This window comes from Pisolithus orientalis (assembly GCF_024613125.1).
Source record: "Pisolithus orientalis strain OTSU chromosome Unknown F5J12scaffold_4, whole genome shotgun sequence".
NCBI classification, from domain to species: domain Eukaryota; kingdom Fungi; phylum Basidiomycota; class Agaricomycetes; order Boletales; family Pisolithaceae; genus Pisolithus; species Pisolithus orientalis.
Window position 1 is genome coordinate 692180 of NW_026260785.1, and position 17848 is coordinate 710027.

The 17848-nt window shown below is 49.5% G+C and overlaps 11 protein-coding genes across 11 annotated transcripts; 4 read left to right on the forward strand and 7 right to left on the reverse strand.

Annotated features, from left to right (window-relative positions):
- Positions 1-106: 106 nt before the first annotated feature.
- F5J12DRAFT_714674 (20S proteasome subunit) lies at positions 107-1332 on the reverse strand (the record flags this gene model as incomplete). The annotated part of the gene is made up of 7 exons (XM_051740903.1): positions 107-210; positions 264-504; positions 562-591; positions 642-784; positions 835-903; positions 959-1109; positions 1156-1332. The coding sequence occupies 7 exons, from the start codon at positions 1330-1332 to the stop codon at positions 107-109; spliced, it is 915 nt and encodes a 304-aa protein (XP_051603513.1).
- Positions 1333-1436: 104 nt separating this feature from the next.
- Positions 1437-3162, reverse strand: F5J12DRAFT_714993 (cystathionine gamma-synthase; the record flags this gene model as incomplete). The annotated part of the gene is made up of 11 exons (XM_051740917.1): positions 1437-1487; positions 1555-1665; positions 1718-1771; positions 1825-2115; positions 2172-2248; positions 2302-2401; positions 2456-2480; positions 2531-2715; positions 2771-2818; positions 2880-3004; positions 3060-3162. 11 exons carry the CDS (start codon positions 3160-3162, stop codon positions 1437-1439), a joined length of 1170 nt encoding a protein of 389 aa, XP_051603514.1.
- On the reverse strand, positions 2962-5131 carry F5J12DRAFT_381664 (uncharacterized protein). The gene is made up of 5 exons (XM_051739133.1): positions 5052-5131; positions 4745-4981; positions 3209-4685; positions 3060-3151; positions 2962-3004 (listed from the first exon to the last, which is right to left on the reverse strand). The coding sequence occupies exons 2-3, from the start codon at positions 4897-4899 to the stop codon at positions 3416-3418; spliced, it is 1425 nt and encodes a 474-aa protein (XP_051603515.1). The 5' UTR covers positions 4900-4981; positions 5052-5131; the 3' UTR covers positions 2962-3004; positions 3060-3151; positions 3209-3415.
- Positions 5132-5150: 19 nt separating this feature from the next.
- Positions 5151-5907, forward strand: F5J12DRAFT_805626 (putative SNU13-component of the U4/U6.U5 snRNP). The gene is made up of 4 exons (XM_051744555.1): positions 5151-5354; positions 5419-5479; positions 5531-5634; positions 5686-5907. Exons 1-4 carry the CDS (start codon positions 5298-5300, stop codon positions 5842-5844), a joined length of 381 nt encoding a protein of 126 aa, XP_051603516.1. The 5' UTR covers positions 5151-5297; the 3' UTR covers positions 5845-5907.
- F5J12DRAFT_381721 (ubiquitin-conjugating enzyme/RWD-like protein) lies at positions 5805-7009 on the reverse strand. Its single transcript, XM_051739134.1, has 8 exons — positions 6790-7009; positions 6585-6668; positions 6485-6533; positions 6406-6429; positions 6249-6358; positions 6119-6198; positions 6044-6064; positions 5805-5993 (listed from the first exon to the last, which is right to left on the reverse strand). Exons 1-8 carry the CDS (start codon positions 6853-6855, stop codon positions 5951-5953), a joined length of 477 nt encoding a protein of 158 aa, XP_051603517.1. The 5' UTR covers positions 6856-7009; the 3' UTR covers positions 5805-5950.
- On the forward strand, positions 6929-8159 carry F5J12DRAFT_381760 (uncharacterized protein). The gene is made up of 3 exons (XM_051739135.1): positions 6929-7943; positions 7996-8014; positions 8065-8159. The coding sequence occupies exons 1-3, from the start codon at positions 7165-7167 to the stop codon at positions 8095-8097; spliced, it is 831 nt and encodes a 276-aa protein (XP_051603518.1). The 5' UTR covers positions 6929-7164; the 3' UTR covers positions 8098-8159.
- Positions 8012-10324, reverse strand: F5J12DRAFT_381854 (glycosyltransferase family 22 protein). The gene is made up of 6 exons (XM_051739136.1): positions 9928-10324; positions 9770-9874; positions 9569-9699; positions 9361-9519; positions 8644-9309; positions 8012-8593 (listed from the first exon to the last, which is right to left on the reverse strand). The coding sequence occupies exons 1-6, from the start codon at positions 10171-10173 to the stop codon at positions 8221-8223; spliced, it is 1680 nt and encodes a 559-aa protein (XP_051603519.1). The 5' UTR covers positions 10174-10324; the 3' UTR covers positions 8012-8220.
- Positions 10192-12126, reverse strand: F5J12DRAFT_805652 (uncharacterized protein). Its single transcript, XM_051744556.1, has 5 exons — positions 12000-12126; positions 11794-11942; positions 10849-11736; positions 10561-10794; positions 10192-10511 (listed from the first exon to the last, which is right to left on the reverse strand). The coding sequence occupies exons 1-5, from the start codon at positions 12052-12054 to the stop codon at positions 10236-10238; spliced, it is 1602 nt and encodes a 533-aa protein (XP_051603520.1). The 5' UTR covers positions 12055-12126; the 3' UTR covers positions 10192-10235.
- A 57-nt stretch (positions 12127-12183) lies between these two features.
- On the forward strand, positions 12184-13644 carry F5J12DRAFT_805655 (uncharacterized protein). The gene is made up of 5 exons (XM_051744557.1): positions 12184-12665; positions 12719-12802; positions 12862-12961; positions 13012-13090; positions 13138-13644. Exons 1-5 carry the CDS (start codon positions 12267-12269, stop codon positions 13277-13279), a joined length of 804 nt encoding a protein of 267 aa, XP_051603521.1. The 5' UTR covers positions 12184-12266; the 3' UTR covers positions 13280-13644.
- A 93-nt stretch (positions 13645-13737) lies between these two features.
- F5J12DRAFT_910554 (uncharacterized protein) lies at positions 13738-14544 on the forward strand. Its single transcript, XM_051749027.1, has 2 exons — positions 13738-13958; positions 14014-14544. The coding sequence occupies exon 2, from the start codon at positions 14090-14092 to the stop codon at positions 14312-14314; it is 225 nt and encodes a 74-aa protein (XP_051603522.1). The 5' UTR covers positions 13738-13958; positions 14014-14089; the 3' UTR covers positions 14315-14544.
- Positions 14545-15531: 987 nt separating this feature from the next.
- Positions 15532-17693, reverse strand: F5J12DRAFT_805666 (uncharacterized protein). Its single transcript, XM_051744558.1, has 9 exons — positions 17267-17693; positions 17110-17212; positions 16977-17043; positions 16624-16925; positions 16425-16567; positions 16195-16372; positions 16027-16143; positions 15921-15962; positions 15532-15869 (listed from the first exon to the last, which is right to left on the reverse strand). The coding sequence occupies exons 1-9, from the start codon at positions 17390-17392 to the stop codon at positions 15694-15696; spliced, it is 1254 nt and encodes a 417-aa protein (XP_051603523.1). The 5' UTR covers positions 17393-17693; the 3' UTR covers positions 15532-15693.
- Positions 17694-17848: the final 155 nt, after the last annotated feature.

A 17848-nucleotide genomic window follows, 5' to 3' on the forward strand; every position in this document is an offset into this window, starting at 1 on the left:
CCAACTTGTGACGTCAGGTCGGCAACACGAATCACTGATCAAATAGAGTCCTGACGATCTATATATTTATCTACAACTAGACATACAAAGCAATAACCCCACATCACTAAGCTGCAACAGCAGAGGTCTTACCTTCAACTCGGACCTCATAGCCATATCCCTGGCCATTCCCCGGCCCATCATAGTGCAATTTGTTGATATCATAATTGCCTGCAACAGGTGATAAGCACAAGTCTTTCCCTTCACACACGGCCAATACGTACCAATGAACTCCCATCCACGCTCCTTGACATGATAGAGATTGCAAGAATTCCCGGAGAAGGCATCACGGTGACCAGCGGCATAAATACTCCTTCTTCCAAGTTCCTGAGCCTCCTCATCCGTCAAGTCCCACCGGTACCCTTGATCAAGCACTCCGTAGGCAAACGTGCTTCCAGATCCCACGGAGAACAGATCTCCCCTTAAACGGGTACCATCGGAGTCGACGTAGAAAATAGCAGGACCCTTCGATGCGCTCAACATTCAGTGACGGGAAGTAAGAATGCCTGAAGTGTCACTCACGGTCTTGTCCCAACCGCAGATCATAGTGCCCTTCGCCTTTCGTGAGAGCCCTATTTGATGAACCATGGAAATGAACGTACCATACTCAGACCCATGCCTTTGTAGCTGTAAACGAGATTACTGAGGTATTTGCTCGCCGCAGAGACAGAAATTCGCTCGTGATTCCGGAGTTCGTGTAGACGACAATGCATTCCCAAGTATGTCTCCCAGAATTGACAATCCGCTGCGCAATGCTTTCATATAACGCGATATACAATGCAAGACTTTTCACACCTGCACCACCCGCCATTGTGCCCAACAGGTATGGGTTAATCTCTATGACTTTCTTCACAGTGCCCGAGGCTAAAGCGAGCGCCGATATCAGTGAAATCGAGGTGCCATGAACGCTACAATTTACCGATATAATTGCCCGCAGTCGCTCGTGAGTCCACAGCGACAATGACACCCCCTTGGTATCTGAAAGCTAGAGTGGTTGTCCCGTGTTGGATCTTAATCCGGCACGATGGGTCTGCGTGATCGTCCGTATGAAGCCTCAAGAACGCTGCCGGCTACAAACATGAGTTTATCTTCAATCGCAAATCGTGAACAACTTACGTCTGGCACTGATGGAACAGTGAAAGTAGGCACACCCTTCGCAAGGCTACCAAAGCCAGCCATAGATCCCCACATCACGTCTGAAAGCTCGCCATCGTCATCCACGACAGTAGCATTCCTCTTCTGCAACTCGATCCCGCTGCTTGAGCCAGCAAACCTTTGAATCAGACTGTTCATGTGTAGTAGTACAGTGGGTCGGTGTAAGCTGACGCGGCTTTGCGCGACGCGTATGAAAGGTACATATTTGGTATTATTTGCCAACCCCTGTCTCATACTCTTCACTACATCTCAGCAATTGTCTGCAACGCCTTCCGCAGATCGTCTTTCAGATCCTGCCAACCTGCGCTTAGTATAGACGTTCCTCGTAGCAAAAGAATGAATGAAAGAGGGAAAACGCACCTCCACTTCTTCTACCCCTATGCTTAGTCGTACGAGGAGTGGATTTTCTTTCGGATCAGCTCTGGCACGCTGTTCGACCAATGACTCCACACCCCCCAGACTCGTAGCGGGCTACCATGTATGATAAATCAAGAACCACGCGTTTGAAATGTTCCACACTCACGATGAAGTATTCGAGTTTGAAAGGAAGAGCTTCTGCGTACTCTTTCTTGGAGAGCTAAAGAAAAGCTTTATCCATTTCCTTTTTCCCTGATTCAGGGACAGACGCACGAGTACTGAGAAGGTGGCATTGTACCCTCCTTCCATCTGCGATGCAGGGTTGAAACCTCTTTCATCGGTACCCTGGAGACTTGAATGCCACACTTTCGTGAGCACCCCGCCAGGTATACCGTCGAACTCCTGTCCCTCCGGTATGACAGCCTTGCTAAGCCACTGGGCCAGCTCCGTCGCGCTTGCGGATTGTCTCGGGATACGGAGATGCATTGTACGAAGCGACCGCAATAGGAGCCAGGCTTCGAGAGATCCCATCATGTTTCCCATAAAAACGCGGTCATTCCACAGCTGAAGCGTTCGTCGTGTGAGGAGGGGCTATTAGATGAAGGTAGTGATAACTCCACCTGTTCTCGCTCTTCCGCAGTTTTGACAATGAGGATGCCACAGAGAAGGTCCGAGTGGCCACCGAAATACTTTGTCCCTGAAAGGCGCCGCATAAATTCGACTGTGTGTTCCAAAATTGAAAAATATTACCACTGTGGAACACACAATCGGCCCCACAATTCAAAGGATACTGCAAAGGGGGCGGACCGAATGTCGAATCAACTAGTAGTATCCCTCCAACAGCGTGAATCTGGTTATATCAGAAAGTAAGTGATTCAACAACAGGCACATAGAATGCAAGCACCTTGTTCGCATAATATTTGATATCTCTGCAGTATACCATGAAAACGGTTTGGAAGATCAAATAATCCTCTCTTACCGAGATTCCCCCGTGGGGTTCAGTGGAGTCTCCAGCCAGCACAAGTCACCTTCCTGGAAGTTATCGTCGAGGCCGATGATCGGCGTGCTTTCGGATCTCCCCCTAGAATAAATTTCAATCGCCCCGTGACAACCCAAGTACCCGCCCGAGATCGCAATTCGTTTGGGTTTGTAGTGTACCAATGCCTGGAAAACTATATCGGACGCCCGTACCCCTACGGAGTAAGCTGAGGTAGCTTACAGAGAAAGCGGCAGCTAGTCCAGAGGCATATGTTATGGAATGGCCTTTCTGTATAACCCGGGACAAGACATTCAGAGAGATACGGCGCTGACTTCGGCACTGCACACACATTAACTTTGTTAAGAATCTCGTCCACCTTGGATGATACATTCTGGGAATATCGAGAGTAGACGTGTCCGTATGGGTTTGCGTTGGCAAGCCCCGCGGGATCACCATCAGGAACTGATCTAAAGGCTGGGAATGGCAACGTGATTCAGGTGTGAAGGAAGCGGGTGGGGATCGTGCTCACTAGTTGTGACCGAGATGGAGGGAACGACTTCCGCACCCAATGGACGGTCTCCGTGAACGAGGAGGGTGCCACTAAGTTGACCTGGTATATCTCTAGAAGGCATGAGTCGGGAACAAGATTGGGACCCTGTAAATGAGTCAGCTACTTACTGGAGCTCGCGCTTTTATACAAGTCATATTGGCTGGCAAGTTCACATGCCCAGGGTCAAATTAAAGCAGCAGCAATGACGAATCGGATCACGCCTGAACAGAAACAAGATACCGGACTTATCGCTAGCATCACTAAGAACGGTCATGCATCATGCAGCGTCAACGACTGCACGCAGTCTAGGAATGAATTACTTTCATCTGGGCGACTCAGGCTTCAGGAATAACAGCAATCTTTCGCTTTTCCTTGGCGTGTTTCAGGAGCCTCTCCATCATTTCTACCCATTCCTCAACACTGTTCTCCCCAACCCCTTCTACCCATTTATGAGCTTCACCACGGCTTTCCAGGTCCCTCCACGCGTCCCGTAAGACTTTCTTCACGGAGTACATCGACTTTTCCCAAGGCCTTACTTTAACTGCAGGACAGTCTCCAGACTGCGCTGCGAAGGCAAACAAGTCGTCCCGGTAATCCCATTGCTCCGTCCCTTGAAAACGGAGCCATATTTTTGCTTGCTCGCTCAAAGTAGAAGCACCCCATCGTGCGAGCAGTTGCGACCTCGCAGTCACCTTCTCGGCTTCCCGCTGTTTATTCAGCGAAGAAGGGTCGGAAATGACTCGAACAATGGCACAAGCTTGAGCTTCCATAAGTGGCATCGGCACAACTTTAAAAGGAAGCCCCATGAACGCCAAACTGGACGCCGGGTAGTGACTTTGCAGAGGAAATATGAACATTGCCAGGGGAAAGACATGGTGCGTGGAGTTGTAGAGATCCGGAGGCAATGGTGAATGTGAAGGAACTTGCTCGGTGCGAATGACATCCGAAGCAAAAAATGGAAAGTCAAATTTGTATCCGGTAGCCAAAATGCAGTAATCAATCTCCTCTTCTACGATGTCGCCTTCGAACAGGACACGGCCGTCGTCATAAAATCGAAGAGCCCTTCCGACACGCTTGAAGTGCGCATCGCCTTCTACCAATGCACCGGAGACGGAATGTACGACAACGGTGGCGTACGAACGCATCTCTGCAGCGATATCCTGGCCACTCGGGCCTCCACCAACGACTAGCACTTTGTGGCCAAGAGCTTGCGGACTTCTGTACCATGCTGAATGGGAAGCTCTGCGAATTCTCAACCAGTGATCCACTCCAGGTATATTTGGTATTCTGGGAAGTCGATAGTGACCGTTCGCAACGATAACATGATCAAATGCGAGAGTTTCCCCTGTGGAAACAGTGACAAGCCAGCCTGTGTTGTCCCACTTGGCACTGATAACGGTCGTATTGAATTGGATAAGTGGTAGTAAATGGAAGTGGTGAGCGAATGATTTCAGATAATCCAGGACGACCTGTGCGGGAGGAAACAGTGGAGTTGACGGAGGGAATGAGTAACTCATAAAGGCCATTATCGGATGTGGAAGATTTGTCGTGAGGGAGTCGTACAGTGGGGTTAATGGGGGATCGGTCGCCGGCGGAGCGGGTGACCTGTTGGTGACAACTAGTGTATTGACGTCCTCCGCCATGGAGGCTGGTTGCAAACGTACCATATCCCACCAACACTCTCGCGTGATTCGAAGGCAGTCAAAGACCAAGCACCTGATCTGAAGTGAGATGTATCTGAAATGACTTTCAGCGCAGCCAAGCCTGATGCTCCTGCACCAATTACACATATGCGTTTCGTGGGTTGCAAGCCGTGCATGGAAAGGTCCGTGGAAATGAGTATGATGGCCGCTTGAAGTTGCTGCTGGTGGCTGCAGCAGCAGGTAAAAATAGATTATGATCTACACGCAGTGTTATAAGTCAACGATTCAACTGACGGGTCTTTTCTAACGTCAAGTCCGGGCGGCCTACATGAAGATTCCAGATCACCAAAGCTCAATGGGCTGCGTACCGCACGTTCGCTGAAACTTGGCTGGGACCTAGTTAGTTAGTAATTCAGAACGTTGATATCAGAGGTTAGACGCCCAGAAGGCAAGGGGTGCTTATGTCAGCAATATTCTTGCGTTTTACCAGACACCTCGACTACTGTCAACTTCGCGACCAAGGATCAACTCACCGTGAGGTCAACCAGATTAACTTCCAGTTGAACATATAAAAATGCCAGAAGAACGTGGCAAGGCATGGCCGTTCGCAGAAGAGGACTTGACTAATTCTGTGAGTTGGTCATGTCTTTCCTATTTGTAACGCTCAACGTTCATGTCTTGTCCGGCGATACTAGATCCTTGATCTCGTTCAGCAGGCCGGCCAGTATAAACAGCTGAAAAAGGGCGCTAATGAAGGTCTGTTTGTGTCACATTTACCCATTCGTCCCTATCCATACCCTCCCGTAGCCACAAAGACTCTCAACCGCGGTATCGCGGAATTCATCATCCTTACCGCGGATACTGAACCTTTGGAAATTTTACTGCACCTTCCGCTTCTTTGCGAAGAAAAGGTATTTACCTCACGCCGTCGTTAACATGGCACTGAATGATTCCTTCTATAGAACGTTCCTTATATTTTCATACCGTCGAAGGCTGCTCTGGGTCGTGCATGTAATGTTTCCAGGCCTGTCATTGCTGCCAGTGTAACTACCAGCGAGGCCCGCGAACTGCAGAGTCAGATTCGCAACATCAAAGTGGCCATTGAAAAGTTGATGGTCTGAGTAGCTATCATCGATCCCTGGACATGGTATGCATTGTATAGTTGATCATAATTGAAGGAGTCAACCCCTATCATAACGAAGTACAGCTGGAGCTATTGGGAATACTTCATTTCGGTATGTTTTCCCTGGCTTGTTGTCTAATTCTTCTCCTGTCCGTTTTGAATTAAACGCAACCGAACTCGTGGAGGACATAACTCACTCATACGCAACTTTGTCATTCCTATCCCCGGTTCAGTCCTAACCCATGCACCAAAAAAAAGAAACGAAAACTCACTTGAACATTGCATAAGCATCACTCTGAGCAGGATCGTTCACATTAGGATCGTCAAGGAGGTCCTGAATGCCCAGCAGAATCTACAAATTTTCACAATGCCGGATGACTAAATGAGATGTATTGATCACACCTGTTTGATGGTAATAGCCGGCTTCCACGATTTCTCCTCGTCCAGGATTGAAAGACACACCGTGCCAGAAGGGAATACATTGGGATGAAATAGGGGTGGCGTGAATTTACCTGGAAAGATTCAATTACCGCGTCAACTAGATTCAACCTACACGGACATTTGGGCGGTTTGGAGGGATAATCTGGTCGAAGAATCAGTTGGAAAGGCAGCCCTAAGCATTACAACTTCTTTCTCACCCTCGGGAAAAGTCATGGTGAGTTTGTAGAGTCCGCCCTCCCAGGCTGTCTAACGTGCATGTTTGTTGTTAGTTAGGTATACGAGACGAGGATCACGGACCTCTGCTTTGCCAGGAATGCCGACCTCCCACTCTAGGAGGTTCATCGAACCATCAGCAGACTTTACCGGCTTCGCATAGAACCCCTGCACACCAAGTTAGCCTTTGAAATCTCCTCAAATCAGTCGAGCAACATATGCATTTATGTCAATTGCACTGAAGCGCACCGACCGGCGTGACCAGGTTCAACACAAGTAAAGGACATACAAACGGATGATCTTTCCTCCATTGCTTGCGCTCTTCCGCCAAACGCGTTCTACAAATTCCGACCATAGCTAGAGATGACGATCTGAAGGAGGTCGAGCGGACCAGTATAGGTGCACACGATAGCAGCTTAGTCAGCAAGCAAGTGTAGTCCACACTGTTGCCTCTGAGGCAGCGCTGTTGCAGATTCGCAGGTACTATCAAGATTACTGTAATCGCGAATAAATGAACAGTCTGACATGTTAAGATCAGTATCGAGTTCGAGTCCTTCTGTGGTCTCCATCGAGCTTGAGATCTAGGCTTGGGGACAACACAGCCACAAGTGGTCTGCTTTTGACTTGCACTGGTACAGTCTCAGCGAACTCACCCGAGGGTTGCATGTCTGTCTTGCTTCGTCTGGTGCGGCCTACCGCGCCAACAGTAGGTCGGGCTTACTCGTCCTTTTTCTCCTCAAAACCCGGAGGCGGAAGATATTTTAATTCAAGCAAGCCTCCCAAACCAGTGGTGCACACTGCTAAGGCCAAGGTCGACGGTACTACCCACGGTACCGTCCCAGTTGCAGATCCTAATGGAAACTCGACCGTTAACGACGGCGTGGGCGTCTCTGGGAGCGGAGAACCCTCTGCGCAGTCGCAAAGTTCACTCCCAAAGCCTTCCAGCATGACCTCACAGCCCATGCTTGGTGTTTCTGAGAGCAATCATCCTCCTTCATATTCTACATATCACCAAGTGTTAATTCATCCTTCGGTGACGGCAAAAGAGTTTAAGCTCCATCAATTCTTTTCATTATATCGCCCTTTGCTTTTGCTCAATCAACCATCGTCCACGCTCTTCGATTCCGTCAGTCCTTCCGCCCTGCCGTTCTCAACTCCCGCGGACTCGGTCAATACCCGGCACACCTCGTTTACCACCATCGATGACCCACCCGAGTCGTCTACAGAAGCAGATGCTGACGCCGCTCGCCAGTTGGCCCACGCTCTGGTCGCCAACCGTGTTGGAGCTTCCATGGCTTGGCAACAATCCGTGTCTCGTCTCGGCTTGTCACAAGAGTCTTTTGTTGGTGACTTGATATCTGCCAAGGAGTTGGCACAGGAGTGGGTCGGTATCTATGCTGACAGTACAAGGCGGAAGAAACGGAAGAAGATGAAGAAACACAAGTAAGCCGATCCGTTTCATTTGTTGGATGTCGGTAATTATCGCGGATTTCAGGTTAAAGAAGCGTCGCAGAGTAAGCTCTTTACGTCCTAACTGACTATGCATACTCAGCTTCTGCCCTAGCTGACACGCGCAGCCCGTCAAAATGCAAAATGATCGGTGGTTCTTGCGTACGGCGCTGGACAATAGAATGTGTCAGTCATCATTTCCCTTAACGGTCTACACAGTAGCAACGATCACTTCTGTACACGTTGCAATAGTGAGCTTATATCTTACAGTCTACAATGTGCCATGCTCCCAAACCCGCACACCTCCTTTTCTCCTTTCATCACCATCCCATTCCCGTCCACCTTTCCAGATTTCACGGTATCCCTTCTCCTGCAGCAAAGAGAGAACGTTAGGTTCTCGCAGGAGTGCGCCGAACATAACGATGTATTTGGGCCATTCGTGCCTCCATCCCATGTCCCACGAATTGTTATGACTTTCCATCGCGGCCAAGGTGCTTACGAACGACTGGTCCGGTATTGAACTGGGAAATGGTGATGGTGGAAACGACGGGTCCACTTCAGGGGGGAAATGTGACAGCATGTATGCTTTTGGAGATTCGAAGAACAAGTCGGTCTGGTCCTTGTACCTGGCTTTATCCCGTACCCTGGACGATCGCGTTAGAATTGTGAGCATACTTGACAGACGCCAACGTACATCAGAGGCGGTTCACAACCCAGTGCCCACATCTTACCGGGATGAGCAAGGTCTGGGCGATGCAAGTAAGCTTGCCAGGGCGTCGAGTGGCACGGCATTAAGAAGCCTATCGTAGTCGAGACGTCAACCGGCAGGGCCTTCAGGTAAGACATTACTTCGATTTGTCCAGTACAGTGGAAAAAGGTGACGTATACGCTAGCCGGAACTGGTAGCAGTAGAAGCACCAGGTAGCATGTACGAAGTGGAGGGCCCAGTTGCTTCGTTTTAGAAGGTCGTCTCGAACGATGGGCCTGAGGATCATGGTTGTAAAGTTCCCCCAAGGACCTGGCCCCGAGGACGTGAAGCATGGGAAGCAGTGGATGTAAGAACCGCCATTCCTTATGCCCTAGCAAGGAGTATACACCAATAGTCCATGCCACACATCCTGTTAAGATCTTTAGCTTAACCTCGCTCTTCTTTACAGCTAGGAGGCATCCATGCAACACGAACGGAAGCGATGTAGTGCATAGGATGGGGATGGCCTGTAACAAGTAATAGTGCCAAGGACTAGAGCCGTAAAAAGACGAAACGGGCGAGGCATTCACGCAAAGGAAGTTCAGTAGCGTCAGAGTAGGTTGTCCATAAAACAACGTGTCAAGAACAAAGGAAACGGTCAGAACAATGGCACTCAAAAAAAAGTGTCATTATAACCACCTGCATAAAACGCGAAACACATACCCAATTACGACAGCGTCGCGCGTGAAAATTATCAATCTTCTAGGGTGTGATCTAAGTTGAAGAGACAGGACAGAGAATATGTAGACCCATATAATGCCATTTGTTGGCCTTATGGCACAAGCAAGCGCAGCGAAAAAGATGCATCTTCTCAGGCGCGCCCTATGAGCCGAGGTGAGCACATGAATACCGCAAATAGGGTAAGTATTACGGTGAAAATGGTGCTTTCACGTTCCAAAGAAAATGACTCAGTGCGATGGTCGTCAGCGACGTCTCTAGTGAATTCGACAGCGATCTCGACAATGACATTGCATGAAAGAAAGATGTCAGAGAAAGGAAATGCTGCACATGAGGCGCGACGATGTCAGCTTCGACAAGCTCACGGCAGTAACATATAAAACTATACACGCACAGCGGCCCCTACATAAGATTCGTCAAGTACCTCTCGCGCAAGCTTGCAGACCCAGATATCCGTGAGCGCGGCAAGTAAGCCATGGATCAATCTGGGGGCAACAACCTAGGGAATTGAACTGAATGTTACAGAGGGGACAAAATAAGAGAAACACGTACCACAGCGGTGGAGTATTTCCTATCCAGACCTGACGCTTTCAAAACCCAGTAGGCGGGTATGTTGATTGCAGGGTATAAGACGCCACGGACAGGTTGCGGGCTTAACCACTCCCACGTTAAGTGTCCATAGCCGAAGACAATTTTATGAGCGGGTTCTAGGGCTTGAAAATACTCATCGGGTTGGAAGAATCCTCGTGTAAAGAGTGCAATGACGAGCCGTAGGCACACACTTAGCAGGCTAATCATGGAGCCATCTTAGAAAAGGTGCTGAAGGATGGCAAATATGTATTACGTGAGTATTTATTCCCCTACTTATGTCTCTCGGCCATAAACCTGGATTTCCTCTTTTCCATTCCACGTCCATCTGCGACACTGGATTTGGGTTCCGCTGTTCCTTTGGGTACAGAAGATAGGACTGTAGGTGGTCCTTCCGAGGAACCCGAATGCAAACCCTGTCTTTGAGGGAGCTGCGCGCGTTCTCTGACCGTGGATAGTGGCCGGGCGCATGAGGCAAGTACTCCAGCATTAGTAGGAAATGAGGGAAGATCATCAACTGAAGAAGAGACAGGATTGAGAAGTAGGCCCTATGTTTTGAACGTTGCCTTTCTTCAAGGCATCAATCATCTCTTTTACATCCTCATCTTCACTCCCGCTGTCACCAGAGGGACCACCAGCTAGTTCGTCATTCACCAATTTCCCCATGCGTATCGAGTTCCGAATTGCCTTCCGACGGGCCTCAGGAACGATAGTTGACCCCAGAGAGGTGGAGAGCTGCGGATGGGTTTTATTGTAGGCTTCTGCCATACGATCAGCCCTGAAGCGTGATATTGGAACACGCTGGGAACCACCTCCCTCACTGACGCACTCCTGCGGTAGAAAGAACGTTGGGCTAAGATGGAAAACATAAACAAAAATATATACCGATTCGTCCTCGTCATCATTGCCTGTTGCCAACGCACGGACATCTGTACCAATGACATGTCGTTTGGCAAAATATTCGAGAGCAACTTCACGTTGATGCTGAGCTGAGTCCCAGTCGAAATGTTCATCTAGTGCCTCGTCCGAAGATTGAGCCTCGTCGCTGCTTGTATCATTCGTCGATAGATCCTGCTGTTTAATGTTACATAACCTTGTGACGCATTGTTGGGAAGAGGAGTGCTCAGATGGAGTAGGGGATTCGTCGTCAGAGTCCACGACACGTCCCAACGTTGATCCAGATGTGTTCGCACCACGCCGCTCGACCACCTGTACTTTCATGACATGCTGGTCTGTCCTAGCTGCACTTACAGGAGGTACACGGTACGACGACCGCAGCCTGCCTGCTGTAATATCCCCGCAGTCAACCTGGGATGATTGCTTTTCAGTAGCAATCACGTCTGATGTGACGGTCTCCGCAAACGTTACACTTTTCTTGGAAACTGAGGCAGTCTGGCGCTGCGAATCGGGATCTGTTTTGCTGGATCCAGAAGTCGATCCGACTAATGCTTTTCCCAACTTCTGCTGCAGTTCCTTCATTTGCTTGAGATGTTCATACTCCATTCTTGCGGCTTCTTTCCGTCTTTGTATCTCCTCCTTTCGGCTTTCTGCTTCTCCGTGTTCCTCCCGGAGTTGTTGCGCTCGTTCCTCCTCCTCTAAGATGTCGAAAATGCGGTCTCGTTCGCGGCGGCGACGCTCCCTTTCTGAGGGCTGGAGCATCTGTAACGGGATCAAGTCTGGCTCTTGAGTGAAATGTAATCCATCTTGGGACTCGGACAATGGTGAGATTGGTTCTGTGATTTCGACGATTGGAAGCTCCTCGTTGTTTAAAAGCTACGTATCGACTAAGTCAACGCGACGAAGAATGCAGGAGAAATGCTGATGGCGTGCCTCTCCTTGCCCGTCTTTTTGGAGCAGACCATCCTCCAGTATCTCTTCTATCTTAGCGGAAAGTTTTTGCAGTTCGTCTCGGGAGAGACCTGGGGCCGACTGGTTTTCTCCAGTTGCCTGGCGAAATGAGCCAAGTAAAGCCTGCAAAGCTATATGTAAAGGAAGTTCATGCGTGCGCCAGGCAATACAAATTCAAGCAAAACTACCCGCGGTTTTGCTGGAGCTGAGATCTTTGACATCGTCAGGGTTCTCATTAGCCATGACGAAACCTCGAGTGGTATCAGTGGGTATTGTATGGTGGGTTTTGTTAGATGGGGCTGATCAAGAGCTAATACTGACTTAACAGTAATAGATAAACAAGAGGTTGCCTCGTGGACTGCTTAGTCAGCACGAAGCTTTATCTCTATCCTCACCATACCACTACGTGCAACCCCCAGCTTACGAGCAGGTTTCTTCATTTAAAGCTAGAGACCATGGTAGTTTCACACCCTACTCCTCCTGTTACACGCAAAAAGGTTCGCAAGGGCCTTACGGGGGCGAAGCCCACGCCCGGGGCCAAACCAGCGACAGAGTCAAGTCACGTTGACGAGGACATGTCCAGGGATCCCCTCGCTCAACAACTAGCTGCTAGCGTCGACGACGATATGGGTGGAATATCCGGTCCCCATGCTTCGACGGCACCATCATTCCCGTCCCTCCCTCCCTCCGCTATATCTTCGCAATCACTTAAATCAGAGACACGGAGAATTCCCATACCACCCCACCGTATGACTCCAATAAAAAGGGACTGGGTTAATATATTCTCCCCGCTCACGGAAATTCTCGGACTGCAAGTTCGTATGAACGTACAACGAAGATGTGTAGAAATACGAGTTTGTGTTGTTATTTTTTGTATTGGACGATTAACCCTTACATTTTTGATCAGACCTCAAAACAAACCAAAGATATTGGGGCGCTACAGAAGGGCGCTGATTTTATCAAGGCATATGCACTGGGTTTCGATGTCAATGTGAGATCCCAAAAAAAATGATGAAATAGAACTTCCCTGAGTTGCGAGTATGCTTTAAGGACGCTATCGCCCTCCTTCGACTCGACGATCTCTTTATTGACTCTTTCGAGATAAACGATGTGAAGACACTCCACGGTGACCATTTATCTCGTGCAATTGGTACGTGGGAAAGCGATCGCGGTTTTGTAGGAGTTCAGCCTTTTCTCTAGGACGGATAGCAGGCCAAGATGGAAAGACAAAATTTACAATCGAAAATGCTAGTCGTACGAGAATTGTGCTGGCTGACACGTAAGTCATATTTCAGCTTTGCCAACTGAGGTTCTGACAGGGTGTAGGAAAATTCATATAATGGGTTCTTTCCAAAATATCAAAATCGCCAGAGACGCTATTGTCTCTCTGATTCTGGGTACACCGCCTGGAAAAGTGTACGCCGGGCTGAGAACCGTCTGCAGTCGGTTGAAACAGCGGGCTCTGTAACACCAGACATTCCCCCATGATGCTGATTCTACTCCTACTGTGACGTCTTGTGATCTCAAGTTTCAATATTGACGTGTTAGAGCTGGTACCATCTCTGCTGATGTGCAAATACCTGGTTGGAATTCTTGACGATGAGGAAGGTGCAGGATATCAAGTCGGTACAGGTAATTCAGTGCCGTGGTGACTTCTGCCGCATAGAATTTGGAAACGGGTTCAGGGAACCCCTATGGGCAGAGGTTCATGAGGGAATACAGGAAGACTACAAATACGCACCACCTCCGGGTACGAAATCCATGATCATGTACAAATTCGGCGAACCTGTAAGATGCCTTGGGCTGAGGTGACACCCACCAGAGGGATGGCGGCTCTCAGATGTTTTCTCAGTAAAGGCAATCTGGTCAGATGTATGAGAGGTAGCGAGTCCGACAACAAGTTACATTTGAATGAATACTTGGTAACAACAATATTTTGGTACTACACCACTACGCGTATTTGACACTTTGACAGGAGCGAAGAATCTATCATGACTTATTACATCACCTTTTTGCGGGCCGTGGAACGAAGGATGTGTGTGGATGCTGGTGGGGCTTCGCTGGGACTTCGTTGTCTTGGTCGCCGGGGTCGGCGAGAGGGCGGGAGTGCTTGTACCCCGGAACTGCTTGCGGTACTACTGCCGGTGGTGGGTGGCCACCAGGCCCCCTTGAGCAGACTAAGGCTTACAGGACAGGTTGCAGAGTCATCCACTACTCCAATTTCAGTGATTAGCTCTTGAAGATCGCAGAACGCCGTACAGAGCTCCGTGAAGATCACATGAAGTTCTGGGCGGGGAATTTGCAGGAGGCTCAGCCGCTTCACTTGACCTTCGCTACGCCATCTGATCTGGAGTTGGCACCTGTCACCCAGATTGAAGCAAAGATTGGAATTGGTGCTCTTGACCATTACACGGAAGTAATCAATGCTTCTACTGCCGCGTCCTTTGCAGGGTTCTTCGCTGTATACAACATCCTCCACAAATACTCTGCGGGCCAGTCGTAGGCACTGCTGTCATACAACGCAATCTTCCCATGCTTACGGATGTCCTCGGTTTCTTCGCTGACCGGCTTCCTATTCAAAACCGTGATCGATGAGACCAAAACGTTCACAGAGTACCTCGGCGAGTTCAACAATGCGTTGATTACTTCCCTCGCCCACAATCAAGTCACTTATGAAGATATTGTCACGGAGGGGAAGTTATCTTCCACTGGTCGTGGCTACTTCAAGCATTTGTTCGCCCCTGGAGGCATGAACATGGATGCCATTTGACAACCAAGTCCATCGTCTCCTTACCCAACGCAGACGCAGAGGAATAATACGAGTTCCTACTTACTGTCCGTCCCAGATCTGGCTACGTCGTCCTTCGTTTTGACAACCACCTTTACACTGAGGACGCGGCCCGCGAGCTCCATGTTACGATCAAAGACATCTCCGTTGTCACTGAGTCTGAACACGGACGTCAATTCAAGGAATTCTTCCTCTTCAGAGGTGGCGGTACGGGGAAAGTTTACTTCATCGGCTGGTTGAGGAGCAGGACGAAGAGACCCCCACGTTTCACTGCTGTCGACGTTGAAGACGAGTCATTCACCTGCAGCGAATTGAACACTGCTGCAACAGAAGTTGCCCTGACTCTCATCCAACAATGCGTGCGCCACGGCGATGTTATTACCCTATGCTTTGGTCGTGGCATCAGCCTAATTTTGAGTGTCCTGGCGGTCTTGAAGGCTGGTGCAACCCTCGTGCCCTTGGACCCTGGCGACCCCACTTTGCGCAAGGAGTTAGTGGTCGAAGAGTGGTGCAAACGTGCTGCTCACGACCTCGAACCACTCTCGCCTCTTCCAGAAGAGCTTAACTTCGAAAGTTTCACCGCTAAGTTGCCAATCACATCGTAGATCATTTACAGTCGATGATACGATCTACCGGAAGCGTTTGACCAAGCTCAGCGCAGATGATTCAGACGCCTTTGAACACGTCGCATCCACCCCTAACTGTACCGATGTACCCAGTTGGCACTGACTCGTAATACATGTACATCAGAATCTCAGTGTCACCGGGCGCACTGAGGCGAGAAGTTACCTCGGAGGTCTGGCGTTTGACTGTTAAACCAAAAGGCGTGTATAGTACCGAAGATCTGCTCTTCAGCCCCTTGGGCGAGTCTATATACTGCTCGGCATGGCATGAAGAATCAACGAGGTTTCGGGGGGAAATCATCACGAAAGTTGTGTGCTCAGAGCTTTCGAATTAAATTCTCGGCGAGACGAGATTGGTTGGAAACGGTGGAGTTACATCCGTGATATTACAAGAGCGATGCAAACAAACTGTTAAAGGCTGGTTACGACTTGCCTGGGACATGAAAAGTGCTCGCTTTTTCGCATGGGTTGTCAGCCCCTCCAATAATTCGGCTTGATAAATGGCATCGGTGTTACAACTGCCTTGCGCAGTTTGTTTCGGACGTCCACTTCCACTTCTGTGCCTTTCTTGTGCCATCCAGACAGTACATAGCCCATGGCGATATTTTTGTTGAGGGTAGGAGACGGGATACCGGAAGTTACCTTTCCTACAGGGCCGATGAGGGTATGACAACAATCTAAGAATCATTAGAACATACCTATCATGTCTTTCCCTGAGGGTGCGAAAATTTGGGCTCCCTCTAACCAACGAAGGTCAAGTCAGCTAACGGCAAAGGAAACGCAAAACATAAACAAGAGACTAACGTCTCGCAGGCGCTCCTTCGACCACAAGACCAACACGTCTCCGGGGAGGACCATCTTTAAGATGTTTGCGGACGCTGTCAGCACCGATGAAATTGCCAGATTCCTTCCTGTCCTTTCCTACGCAACTATTAGTAACCACGAGGGGGAATTATGAGGCTCCGGGCGTACCGATTACCCACGAGAGCCCTGCCTCAACAGGGGACGTATCTTCGTCGAGATCGTTTCCGTAGAGGCACATACCGGCTTCCAAGCGGAGACTGTCCCGAGCGCCCAGACCAGCCAGCTGGACAGGCGACTGAGACAGAAGCTGTACTACATCGACGGTTTGGGACGGAGGAATAGAGATCTGGCCACGCAATTCATATGACACCCAAACGTGCTTCCGATAGGTGACACACCTCGAAACCATCCTCGCCGGTATAACCTCCTCGGGCGACGTGGAGGGCAAAGCCTCCAATAGTTACATAGGCCGACTTACCAAAAGTGAGTTTGGCAAGGTCAAATGATGTGGACTTTTGAAGGTACTCAGCAGCTCGTGGACCTGAGTGACGGACGTTAAGTTTCCCTACACAAACGGGGCATGAAAATTGGATGGACCTTGCAACGCTACTAAGCCCCAATCCTCGAGAACTTCATGCTCGACTTTCCCGTCCTTCGCCTGTTCACCTGAGTTCCATTCTTCCAGCTTCTGACGGAACCAGGCAAGATCTCTGTCCCTTCTTCCTGCATTTGTTACTACATAGAATGCATCGTCCGAGTGTTTGGTGATGACTGTGTCGTCTATGATTCCACCGTTTTCGTTGAGGATAACAGAGAGAGTCGAAGAATATGGAGAGAGTGACTTCAACGAAGAGGGAGTAAGCCATTCCAGAAACGCCACTGCAGTAACACCTCGGAAGCTACAATACTTGCTCAGCGACGTAAGGAGCAACATGTAAACGGAAACCTACTTCGACTGCACCATATGACCGACGTCAAACAATCCGGCACTCGTGCGAACATGGTTATGACTTGCAACTGCTCAATTCGAAACAATACTGCTTCGATTTGGGAGTGCAGCGGGTACTAGAGGTTGATACTTGCCTTGACCGACGGATCCGTACGAGAGAGGCATCGCGTAGCCCGCGAAGGGCACCATTTTAGCACCATTCTGAACATGGAAGTCATACAGTCCAGTCTTCCTGAGCTGCCAGCATTCTCCCATCAAAAGAAATCTTTACAATAAGAACTTCTGTCTCACCGATTCGTTCGAGGTTGACAATCCCCGCGTCGGTAGCCACGGAAAGCAGCCCGACACACCACCTCGTGAGCTCGAACCCAGCACACTCTTCGAAAAGTGAATCCTCATGGTAACAGTGGATGCCATGGATGTCGTGTGAAAGACAGTTGGGTGTGTGGATGTTTCTTTGGAATTCCCGCCGAGTTCCTCCCGGCAAGCCCAAGTGCACACGCTCGGGAAGAACAAGGCTCGAGACCATATATATATGTATGTCCGTGGACTTCCGTGCACGTAACCTTCTCATTCTGAGCCTACACCAATGCATATTTGCAGTTCTAGTGATGCAGGCTCCGAAGGAGTCCTCGCTAACGATAGTCGGGTACTTTTCAGATTCGGACCAGCAATACACACGATGCATGATGTCGCTGCATAGGTACTTATAGTGATCTTGTCTCGCGGTGTCTGCCGCCACACCCTTAGCGCTATAAAAACAGTTTTTCACGGAGCACTAATGCGGTCACGTGAAACATCCCCTTCAGTCACGTCGAATTGTTTGACGCGTCGGTTGGCAGGGTGGAAGTAATACCGAAGTGGCAGTGACTG

Coding starts and splice junctions, on each gene's coding strand:
- F5J12DRAFT_381664 (XM_051739133.1), bottom strand. CDS start 4,899: ATGCACGGCTTGCAACCCACGAAACGCATATGTGTAATTGGTGCAGGA. Junction 4,686..4,744: donor GAGAGTGTTGGTGGGATATG/GTACGTTTGCAA, acceptor TGTCACCAACAG/GTCACCCGCTCCGCCGGCGA.
- F5J12DRAFT_805626 (XM_051744555.1), top strand. CDS start 5,298: ATGCCAGAAGAACGTGGCAAGGCATGGCCGTTCGCAGAAGAGGACTTG. Junction 5,355..5,418: donor AAGAGGACTTGACTAATTCT/GTGAGTTGGTCA, acceptor CGGCGATACTAG/ATCCTTGATCTCGTTCAGCA. Junction 5,480..5,530: donor GAAAAAGGGCGCTAATGAAG/GTCTGTTTGTGT, acceptor ACCCTCCCGTAG/CCACAAAGACTCTCAACCGC.
- F5J12DRAFT_381721 (XM_051739134.1), bottom strand. CDS start 6,855: ATGGTCGGAATTTGTAGAACGCGTTTGGCGGAAGAGCGCAAGCAATGG. Junction 6,669..6,789: donor GGAGGAAAGATCATCCGTTT/GTATGTCCTTTA, acceptor CTTGGTGTGCAG/GGGTTCTATGCGAAGCCGGT. Junction 6,430..6,484: donor CACCATGACTTTTCCCGAGG/GTGAGAAAGAAG, acceptor TTCTTCGACCAG/ATTATCCCTCCAAACCGCCC.
- F5J12DRAFT_381760 (XM_051739135.1), top strand. CDS start 7,165: ATGTCTGTCTTGCTTCGTCTGGTGCGGCCTACCGCGCCAACAGTAGGT.
- F5J12DRAFT_381854 (XM_051739136.1), bottom strand. CDS start 10,173: ATGATTAGCCTGCTAAGTGTGTGCCTACGGCTCGTCATTGCACTCTTT. Junction 9,700..9,769: donor AATCTTATGTAGGGGCCGCT/GTGCGTGTATAG, acceptor CCTCATGTGCAG/CATTTCCTTTCTCTGACATC. Junction 9,520..9,568: donor GTGAAAGCACCATTTTCACC/GTAATACTTACC, acceptor CTCGGCTCATAG/GGCGCGCCTGAGAAGATGCA.
- F5J12DRAFT_805652 (XM_051744556.1), bottom strand. CDS start 12,054: ATGGCTAATGAGAACCCTGACGATGTCAAAGATCTCAGCTCCAGCAAA. Junction 11,737..11,793: donor AAAAAGACGGGCAAGGAGAG/GCACGCCATCAG, acceptor GTCGATACGTAG/CTTTTAAACAACGAGGAGCT. Junction 10,512..10,560: donor GCGGGAGTGAAGATGAGGAT/GTAAAAGAGATG, acceptor TTCAAAACATAG/GGCCTACTTCTCAATCCTGT.
- F5J12DRAFT_805655 (XM_051744557.1), top strand. CDS start 12,267: ATGGTAGTTTCACACCCTACTCCTCCTGTTACACGCAAAAAGGTTCGC. Junction 12,666..12,718: donor GAAGATGTGTAGAAATACGA/GTTTGTGTTGTT, acceptor ATTTTTGATCAG/ACCTCAAAACAAACCAAAGA. Junction 13,091..13,137: donor AGAATTGTGCTGGCTGACAC/GTAAGTCATATT, acceptor GACAGGGTGTAG/GAAAATTCATATAATGGGTT.
- F5J12DRAFT_910554 (XM_051749027.1), top strand. CDS start 14,090: ATGAAGTTCTGGGCGGGGAATTTGCAGGAGGCTCAGCCGCTTCACTTG.
- F5J12DRAFT_805666 (XM_051744558.1), bottom strand. CDS start 17,392: ATGGCATCCACTGTTACCATGAGGATTCACTTTTCGAAGAGTGTGCTG. Junction 17,213..17,266: donor TGTCAACCTCGAACGAATCG/GTGAGACAGAAG, acceptor GAATGCTGGCAG/CTCAGGAAGACTGGACTGTA. Junction 16,144..16,194: donor AGGGCTCTCGTGGGTAATCG/GTACGCCCGGAG, acceptor ATAGTTGCGTAG/GAAAGGACAGGAAGGAATCT.